The following is a 10,620-nucleotide window of genomic DNA, read 5'->3' as shown; positions in this document are numbered from 1 at the left end:
ACAGAGGTCAGTGGATAACCTGTGGGTGTTGGGTCTGTCCTGTGTGTGTCCACAGAGGTCAGTGGATAGCCTGTGGGTGTTAGGTCTGTCCTACAGCTACATAGGTCCCTGCTCATCAGGCTTGGCAACAGATGCCTTTGCCCGCTGAGTTGTACTGCCAGCCCAAAGGCATAGCAACTTCCTTGAAAACATAAAAGTGCAACAGAACCAAATATGGTTTCTCTTATCTAAATGCAGATACCATCCTGCGACCCAGGGCTTGAAAGCCATCCAACTGTAGTTTCTGTTTACCTAAAGAACACAAACAGGCTGGCAGAGATTCCTCCCAGGGATGCAGGATGCTGTCCACTGTCCAACGACACAAAGGACTTAGAAGCCATTTTCTCTAGCAAACAGGAGCCCCTGGCCATAAGGTGGTATTGCTATGTTCCTGTGTCTCAACAACTCAGCTCAGAGTCAAATGAAATGCTCATTTAAAGGTTTTAAACCAGGTCAGAAGAGCACTGGTGCACCGGTCAGTTAACCCAGGTCAGAAGAGCACTGGTCCACAGGTCGGCCTGCAGACAATTGCTAGCTGCTTTGGTTTTATTGAGTTCTTTTCTTTTGGTGCTAGGCTCAGAACTCGGGGCCACGAATGTGCTAATGAGCATGCTACCACTGAGCTAAACTTCCCACTCTCAAAGTAAAGTCTCCAATGGATGACACTTAAATCATTTTTAGCAACACCAAAATAAATAAATAAGTAAGTAAGTAAATAAATAAATAAATAAATCCACTTTCAGGTACCAGGGGGCACAGCTCTGTAGTAAAGCTGTGCTTACTACACTCAAGGTGCTTGGCTCAAATGCCAGCACAGGGAAAAAGAAAGAAAAAAGAAAGAAAAAGAGACTGTTTCGAGACATCCTCTCTAGAGTGAAAAATAGTAATTATTAACTTTAAATTGGGGGGAGGGTCAGGGAGATGTCTCAGTATGTAAAGTATAAAGTGTTTGCCGTGTAAGCACTAGAATTTGAATGTGGATCTCCAACACCCACATAAAAAGTTCAAAATGATGGCACATTCATGTAAACCTGGTGCGGGGACGAGGGGGAGACAGAAATGTGGGGGTTCCCTTGGGGTTCACCGGCCAGCCATGCTAGCCGAGTCACTTAGCCTCAGGCTGATACAAAACAAGTGCTTAAGAGGAGGGCTCAACCTTTGTCATTCACGGCTCCTTTTCATGTAAAATATCTTCATGCAACCTCAGGTATGTAGGTTTTATACAGTAGGTACAAAGACCAAATATTTGCTCATAGTAACCCTTAAAAATAATTTTAAAACAATTCTCTGGTATACATATAATTTTACTCTTTACTAAAGATGAGAGCAAATTTGCATTCTAATGAGATGGGTTACTTGTTTATTTTTACATGAAGAATTAAATGTTCCAGGACTCAGGAAGCAGAGACAGGACAGCTTGGACCACACAGTAAGTTTCAGACCAGCCTAGGCAACAGAGTGAGACCCTAACTCAAGAAATAAACAACAAATATATTTGATACAACAGGATATACTACTATACTTTCAAAGTTTTTCAAAATTAAAGGATGTTCAGATATGCCAAAAATGGCACTTCACATGAATCCATTTAAAAAATGGCAGAAGTGTATCTAGAGCTATTCTAGAAACTGATGGAAACTCTGTCCCAGGCCAAACTGCATTCAATTTTTTTTTTTTGATGAATCGGAATTTAAGAGTAATTTTAAAGTCAAACACTCTAACACAATACAACCTAAGGATTCCTAATGTGATATCAACATGCTGAGGGATATAAAATACTAAAAGTCCTTAGCTCCCAGAATGGAGCTGTTACTTTTCTTCAAGAGCACAAAACTTTTTGCACATAGGTTTAGCACTGTGCTTCCTCGACACACAGCCTTGTGCCCAAGCTGGGGCACGTGGGTGGGTCTCATCGGCATTACCACAGTCTAATGGCAGGTGTAGTGCACAAGGCTGGTGATGTGTGCCCAGCCTGGGGCTGCAGGGAAGCCATGAAATGCAGCATGGCTGAGTGCTGCAAGAAACATCTTGGATCCATTACACGTTTGAGCTTGAATTAATTTTTGGTCACTGCACACTCAGAAACCCTTAACAGCTGTTGAATGTTTCTCAACCCCACACTTAGTTACATGACCCTGTTGAGCTGTGATCACAGATTCAGAAGCTGGGCTACAGAGAAAGGAAGACAGCGTTCTAAACCTGCAGCTCTATTTTTGTTTTGTGTTATGCTGTTGCTCAGGGATCCCAGCAGACTGTAGGTGCCTTGTTAGATCATCATGCCCTCAGACAAACACTGCACAGTGAGCTAACCTAACTGTGATGTGCTTTTTCTCCAGTTTACTCTTATGTTTTCACAACACAAGCTTTTCTCCTCGCCTCTCTTTGTGAGTATATGTTTGCACATGCCAAGTACGGAGGAGGCCAAAGGTCAATGCTCAATGTCTTCCTCGACTTACTTTTTGAGAACCTGGAGCTCATGAGTTAGGGTAGAATGGCTGGCCAGCAAGTCCAGGCACTTGTCTGCCTCTGCCTCTGCCTCTGCCTCTGCCTCCTCAGGGCTGGGTTTAAAGCAGGAGCTGCCTCACCTGGCTTTTACATGACTGCAGGGATCCCAAGTCAGCTCTTCATGCTGGAGAGGCAGGCGCTCCACCTATCTCCCCAGAGCCTCTTCCATACCCGTAGGCTACAGTCAGGGACCAGACACCCAGCTGACAGACAGGTAGCAAATGACCTACTGAATAGAATGGGGACAGAGTCTCTTCCCCTCTGTACCCCCAGATCTGGAACTTACTGCCCATCCTCAAACCCCTGAGGGGAGCAGGTGCTTCCTGGGCCCTTGGAGCACAGTGCAGAACCAGCCATGTTCCTCCTTTAGAAATGGCAACAAGATGCTTGTTAAAAGGTGGAGAAGGGGTGGGGGGAGGCTGAGCTGCTGGAAGGTGATGATTGAAGTTTTCCTGCTAAAAAAAAAAAAAAAAAGAAAAGAAAAGAAAAACATATTTCCCTCAACTCCTAAATATGCTGAAAGTCTGTCTTTGAAAGGCTAAAATTTTCCACTTAGAAAGAGGCTGTCGAGTGCATTTCCTACTTCTAAGAGCTGGGACTTTGCTATCTTCTTTGTTAAAGGGGCCCAAAGCAAAAAGATTCCTAATAAGCTAACAGGTACCAAAGGGGAAACACTAGAGAGAAGCATTCTGCTCAAGGCTTCATTCAGTGCAGAAGTCAGCATCAGGGCACCACCACCACCTGGCTGGACGCTGGAGACAGGGGACAGACAAGCTGAGAGCCGACAGACCCATATCCTGGGCAGGCTCTTCGTTGGCCCTTCACTGCCCCTTCACTGCTGTCTCGTGCAGTCAGGAGGACTGAATGTTAAGTGTCATGTAAAGCGCTCTGGAGGAAGCAACCAAAGGGAGCCATTATTGTTTGAAAAATTAAACCCTAACTTATTGAATTCATCTGTGGTTAAATTAAAAGCTAAAGCCAAGGGATGCTGGGTTCTAACAGTGGGAACCCTAAGAGACTAATGACTGCTGGGCTTTCACGTGAGGCCTGGAGAGTACAGCAGGTCTGGGCTCTCGTCTGCCTCTGCTGAGGAGACTCGCGCAGAAAGGCTGGGAGGTTAGTCAGTACGGAGAAGCTTGACTAAGAACACTGGAATCTGTGGCACTCTCTCCCCTCTCCCAAATGGTGGCCTGTGCATAAATTCTGTTCCTGCGCGGGGCTTCTTCAGCGCTTGAACTAGTTATAACAGACCTTTTACCTAGGGACTATCTTGCTCGTCTGCTTGTTATAGGAAATTCTGTTTATTCACTGCAGGCTTATAGGAAATTGAGCTTTAAAATATGTAATCCATTGGCACTTGGCTGTATTGATCTGGTTATAATGAGCTCAACCAGTATAAAAACTGTTTGAATCTTCTTGGAGTTAAGAAAAATTACTTCTTTTCCCTTTTGGATCAATAATGATACAAATAGAAAATATGTTTCTGGGCTGGGGAGGGGGGTGTCAGCACCGAATACTTGCTTATGAATCTGAGGCTCCAAGTTCAAGCCACAGCCCTAGAATAAACTGTCTTTTAGAGCAAAGCCATGGCTCAAGGATTCCACAGAAAACATGAGTGCTCACTCCCCAGACATTACCACTTCCATAGCTTCTCCATCCAGTACCACTGAGGGGCTGGGTGACCCTGAGCAGGCAACTGCTTGGAGCTGGGCCTCTTCCTTTCTTAGAGAGAGGGAGAAGTGGAGCTTCCCGGAGGCAGCCACTCCTGTAGGTCGGGGTTACACCATCTGCCAGCCTAATGCTGCACTGGGGGTGCTATGGTCAGGCAGGCTCCAGGACCCCGAAGGCCCTCTGTTTTCACTCAGCAAGTCTGGCTCCAGACCATTCCTGGCTCATCAATGGCATTTCAGATTAAATGAAGCCCAAGTACTGGTCCCTTCAAAAGAGAAGGGACAACCATGCCCCCTGCAGGGAGCTCACCTCGGCTTAGTTACTCTGAGGTCACAAGTGGGAAGAGGAACCATCACGTACAATAAGCTTGACCCTCAGGTCTGTCTGGATCCTGCGTTTGTCACTTGGCAATGCTGGGTAATGGCAGGAACTAATCTGCGTCTCAGAGCTGAGGAAAGGCAGTCTGGTGAGGGAGAGGACATCTGGCCCTACAGCCAGCCACACAGACACTGACTGGCTTGTCTGACCCCAAAGTCCCTCTGTCTGCCTCCCACCTCCAGACCCGCCAGCCACTCGTGACCTTCCCTCCTCCATGGCTCTTTGTTCCTAGCCACAGACTCACGAACATGTAGGAAAAATGTTGACAGGGAAAAGCTTGTGTTGTTGGTCCGTGGTAATTGAGCCTATGTTCCCAGGCAGCAGGCATATGACTCATTTCGCTAAAATCAATATGGTTACACCATCCTCTGGGAAGTACTCAGCCAGCTGTAAATTTAACCATCCTGACTCAAAGTTAACGAGAAAAGAAGCTTGCTAACTTTCAAATCACCCTCTGTGAATCAGGAGCAGGGGCCATGTTGGCAAGTGGGCAGAGGCCAGGCAGGATGTGGGAGGAGGGCCAGGTGGGCCCTGTCTGCATGCCCACTGGCACGGCTGTGGCTCAGCAGCAGTGCAGCTCAGAGCCTGACACCCTTACTGCAAAGTCATGCTCAAAACTGCCCTTCAGGGCTGGGTGTGAGAGTAAACACAGCAAAAGCAGGAGCAAGCCCTGGACCAGACAGACGGCAGAGCCACAAGGACGATGGCTGCAGGAGCTGGCAGCTGCCATCCTTTTCCTTCCAAGCCCAGCCACTTTCAATTATCTATCTGGACAAAACTGCATTTCTTAAAATTAGGAGGTGGAGAGTTAGCTTGCAAACCAGCTGTGTTTGGCTGTAAGCAGCTTTGTTGAAACACATAAGCCACCAGGCTAACATCAAACATGACCTGACCGAGTTCAGATCTGGGGCCAGTCAGCAAAGGGGGCCTAACCTAAGAAGGACCAGTTGTTCACTGATGGATGCTGCCCACACAGAGGAGAAACACGGCTACTGTAAGCCCATTTCAATCAATAAACTCATGCCAGGGCCTTCTTCATAAGTGTCCTAGCTAAGGATAAGAACTGATTTATGAAGATGAAGAAGCCCTCCCTAGGCAGGAGCCAGTGAAAGCATGCTTACTTTCCTGATGACAGACACATGCACAAAGGGGTTAAAGGAATGGTTGTGACATGGCTAACAAAGGTGGGGGTGGGCAAGCTAGTCACTGAGCAAAGGTGTACCTGAAGGACAGTGGCCAGGGACCATCATCAATTCAAACCCTGCCAGACATGCCAGCAGTATCGCTGGGCCTACAATGGCAAATAGACAAAAATGCCAGTCTGAAAGCAAGCCTATCCCTTGGGGCTGCAGCAGCCAGCGCAGTTTCCTTTCTGGCTTTCAGGGGCACTAAATGTCCTCAAGTGTGCTGGGGAAACCTACTGAGTGTGCCGCAGAGCCTGAAGACCCACAGAGGCCATGGTTGTGGCCCAGCACTTGCTTCAAGCACCAGTGGGAGCTAGTGGCACTTCAGAGGCTTAGCCTGACGCATGGTCTCCCCTCCAAAGCCTCTTCGCTCCGGCCTTCATTTGGACACTTTTCACTCTTCCTATGCCAAGAGCTCTGAAGCTGTCAGGGCTAACCCTGTCCCTGTTGGAGCATAGCTGTCCATAGCTCAAGAAGCATCCTTCAGCTGGCCACTTAACCAGAGGGTCAGTCAAGATCCTGCAGGCACTCCATCCTCCCAGGGCCTGTTTTCTATAGATGCTGAGCTACCACCTGCAGACAACCAAGCACCCTGCTAAGATAGTTTGTCCAGGGCAGGGAGGGGTGTGGGGGGGCACACTATCTAGTCCATGTGTTGACAAGAATACCTTAGACAGCCCCATAAGCCCATAAGCCCAAGCTACATCCAGCTGTCGCCAACAGTTGGTTGACCTCAAGAAAGTCATCAAACACTCAAAGCTTCAATTGCTGGAAAAAAAAAATGGAGATAAGGATAATGTCCTCCCAAGCCGGTGGGGGGACTAAGCATGTCACCTAAGCAAATGGCCTAACCCATTTATCTGTATCAGCTCAATATGGGCCTAGTGGCAAATGGGACACCGGGGTTACGACAAAGACTTGGCCAGCAGACCACTGTCTTTGTGGTCAAGATGGGACTGCAAACACTTCTCAGGAGGGAGTAGCCTTTAGTGTGCAGTGCCGTCTGGCCAATCCTCTCCAGCCACTGTGATCCAACAGAAGGCACGGGGACATGATCACAAGGGAGCCAGTCAGAACAATGAGCATCCCAGAGAGAGGGGCGCATGGCCCTAGCCAAGACTTTCCAGAGTTCTTCAGAGGGCTAGACTGTAGGGTCTACATGCCTACCTCAGACCCCCAACAGAGCAGGCACATGCCACCCCACTGCCAAGAGGAGCTGCTACCTGCAGGAGGAGCCTTCAGAGCTGAGCAAGCTCCAGAGAGACTCTAAGGAGATGACTAGCTGCTCGGTATGCAGGACAGGTCACGCACAAAGCCAGTGACACTCAGGGCCTGGGTGGTGTCTGCCAGTGTTCCCTGAGGCCGCTTGTGCCTAATGTAGCAGAGACGTTCGTTAGGGAGATTGCAGACGGAAACAGGAGCGCCAAAAATAATTAATCTGTGAGCAGATTTGATTAAGTGTTGATTCATGGCTGTTCCGTAAGCCAACAGCCCGTCAGAACTATAAATTAACGAGATAACATGGTGCTGGCCCTCCATATTTCAGGCCGGGTATTGACATTTTAGAATCCACAGATTTTTAACTGTATTGATTGAGGACACCAGGATAAATGGCCTTGGCACCAAATTCCCATTAATGACAATGGGCACCGAGTGACTAATTCCCAAAGCATGCAGAGAGAACGCCCTGCGCTGCCTTCTCCTGGCAGGGCGCTCTAATTAGATTGAAATGAAAAAGCCAAATGACCATGGGCGGGAGAGGCAGAGGAAGGAGATGGAAGAAAGAACAAGACTGGTCAGAGCCAGACAAAGGCCATGGGTTGCACACGCGCTAAGAGTGCTCCTAGCAAAACACGGCCAGAGACGGAGGTGCAGACATATGGGTGCCCACCCTGGCAGCCCTTGGGAGCTTCATTATTCAGGATAGGAGGACCCAGTAGGGGTCAGCCTCAGCTGTACAATTATACAGATGTGAGCCAGCTCTGTTCACACAATGGACAAAGAGACCACCAAGATGGCCACACCCTCGAGGACACACACTTGCCAGGATACAGACAGAAACTGGTGGCTATTCTCACAGGAGAGGCCTCATCTAGGGGCCAGAGGTCTTCCTTGAGGCTGAGCTAGCTCCGAACAACCCATCAACTTTGTCCTCTCTGAGGACAAAAGACATCCAGCATACCCCAGCACAGGTCTTACACACAGTAGGTATACAATAAATAACAAAGTAATGTAATGAAAAGAACTCTTCAATACATGAGTCCCCAAATAGACACTGTTTCCAGCAGAGGAGGATGACGTGCCTTTGACCACTCCCTACTAGATGGCAGCTCTCAGCAGTGGGGCCATGCCTCTCTCTAGCTACCCTACTCACAAGAGCCCCTTAGAGCCCTGTCAGCATGCTGCCCTCCATGGTCCACCACACCTGAAGGGACAGCACCTCGTCTCCCCTCTGCTGAGCCACATGTCTCATGATACCAGCTGCAGTTCCAGGTCCTCCTAGCTGTAACACAAACAGGACCATGATCCACCGCAGCCCCAGACTTGTCATCTACCTGCCGACTGCCGTGGCTCTCAAACTTGTCAGGCATCGGACCCTGTTCTCACCTAGAAAATGGCACCCACTGCTGCTGACAGCCCTGATGACAATTCCAAAGGCCATGTGAAAAGCTCAGAATGCTTGCTCTGAGCTCGGCAGTGTAGGTTAGACCCCATGTCCCTTGCTGTCTCCCTTGCTGTCAGTGAATGGGCCAACCCAGGATTGCTGCATAGAACCTGCCTGGGAAAGCTGCCCTAGCTGGTGTCTCTCCCCTTCCCTACCTGATGGAGGGTTCCTGACGATCTGCCCACATGACCTCCCCTTGCTTGGGTGATGTCAGGGTTACACTGGGATGAGCCCCTCTGAAGACTTAGTTCCCTGTGAGACTCAGTTCCCCCTCATGGGCTGACAGGGATTCTAAACTGACGGCAATAAAAGGACACTGTGATATTTCGGTCCCAATTACACTGCAGAAGTTGATTAAAAAGCTGCCACTTTATCTGGCCGTACAGCTTGGTGCTGAGACAACCTTGGCTCTGTCCTTTGCTGACTGGCAGAGGACTGGTTCCAATGCTTTGTAGACAGTTGTGGTGCCACTGTAAATGATCTGCATGCCCACTGGAGGAATGAGCCTGTCCTGAGGCCTCTGCCACACCATCACCATGGACAGTTTGCAGTCAGGGCCCTCTGGAGAGGCTTTCTCAGTGAGGGGGCTGCCAGCTGACCTGGGACAGTTAAGGCATCAGGACATACCTGTTTCGAGGTCTGTTAGGTGCAGGGCAAAGTCGAAGCCACCACTGAGGATGCGCCGGCCACAGGGAGACCACCGCGCAGCCCTCACCGCCTCACTGTGCACAGAGTAGGTCTGCAGGCAGTGCCCGGAGTCCACAGCATTCCACACCTGCAAGGGAAACAAAGACAGGCAGCACCAGACATGGTGAGGTGATGAAGGCCTACAGGAAAGGCTCCCCCGGGGAGTTGGGTTCCCACTATTTCACATCAAAAGAGCAGCTAGAGTCTCTCCTCCTCAGCAATGCACAGGTTTCCTTTCTCCAGGGCTAAGGAAACAGGCGTTTCCTGTCTCTCTCCATTCAGCCTTCACACGTCCTCCTACCTGCTGACCACAGACACGTTGTCACAGTCCTGCCCCTGTCTCCTACAATCTGCTACCTGCCCTGGAATGAAGAGAGCACAGAGCCAGGCCATAGTCAAGAGAGAGGGGCCAGTCCCAGAGCTCAAGGAGCCTCTTCTTAGGAGAGGGGTACCTCCCCTCCCCTTCATCCCAGCTCCCCACGGGGAATGAGGCTCCTGGGAGGATGTCACATTTGACAGTGCACATTTGACTCCTACAAGTGGCTTACAAGCCCAGACACAGAGCTACAGTGCCACAGCTGCCAGGCCTAGTCCATGCAGATGCTTGGCTCTGGTCCTGCTCAACGCTGCAGGGTGGAGAGGACACACTGTAAGCACCTCTCCTTGACACTGAGTCTTGCTGGTCATGTGACAGACCCAGTGGTGCCTCAGTCTCCCCTTCCGTGAATTGGAAACAAAAGTACCACCCCAGATAGGAGTAAGGCTGGAGGCGGGGGCAGCAGAAGGGCTTGCAGGGACTGTGGTTCTGAAACAACAAGATTCCCTGGCACTGGCACTAGCTAGCCATGTTTCCTTAGTAAGAGAAAAGCCCAAGCAGCACACCCTGAGCTTCCACAAACCTGCTCCCAGAGCACCTCCCACCGAAGGTGAGCTAACTTTCTGCCAAGTCCTGAAGGCAGCCAGAGCTCTGAGAGGTTTCCTGTGAATATGTAAACGTCTAATTAAGCAAACAAAAGGTCATGAGAAGCCTTCACAGAATGCAGGGTCAGGAGCTAGGTCTCAAACTAAAAAGAATGAAAACCAAGAAGCAGCAGTGGTTCTGTTTAAGAACACAGAGGAAACAGGAGGAGCAGCCAGAAGACTGGCAGAGGAGGTGGAGGGAAGGCTCATGCACACAGCGCAGAGCATGGCTGCTGCTTCAGGACCATGGACAAGAACAACGTTACTAGAAAAATTAACTGAGCAAGGGTAAGTCTGCAGGGTTCACATGGTTAGTCAGTAAGACTGATTGGCTGTCCTAGAACTAGCTCTGTAGACTAGGCTGGCCCTGAAACCACAGAGATCCTCCTGCCTCTGCCTCCTGGGTGCCGGGATTAAAGGCGTGTGCCACAAATGCCCTGCCACCATGTTGTTCTTGGTTTTGGTTTTGTTGTTTTTAAGCACACATAAGAAACGTTGTGTTGTTTATCCATGCATCTGTAGTAAGACCTC

The 10,620-nt window shown here is 49.5% G+C and overlaps 1 protein-coding gene across 6 annotated transcripts in view; it reads right to left on the bottom strand.

Moving 5' to 3' along the window:
• Wdr25 (WD repeat domain 25) overlaps positions 1–10,620 on the bottom strand; it is a 137,490-nt gene that overhangs the window by 34,894 nt on the left and 91,976 nt on the right. For all 6 annotated transcript variants that reach the window (XM_031355282.1, XM_031355285.1, XM_031355284.1 and 3 more), the window contains one exon: positions 9,070–9,217. In XM_031355282.1, coding sequence (XP_031211142.1) covers positions 9,070–9,217 — 148 coding nt within the window. The remainder of the gene's footprint in view (positions 1–9,069; positions 9,218–10,620) is intronic.

Source organism: Mastomys coucha, unplaced genomic scaffold (assembly GCF_008632895.1).
Source record: "Mastomys coucha isolate ucsf_1 unplaced genomic scaffold, UCSF_Mcou_1 pScaffold6, whole genome shotgun sequence".
Taxonomy (NCBI): Eukaryota; Metazoa; Chordata; class Mammalia; order Rodentia; family Muridae; genus Mastomys; species Mastomys coucha.
This window is presented reverse-complemented; position numbering and strand designations above follow the sequence as displayed.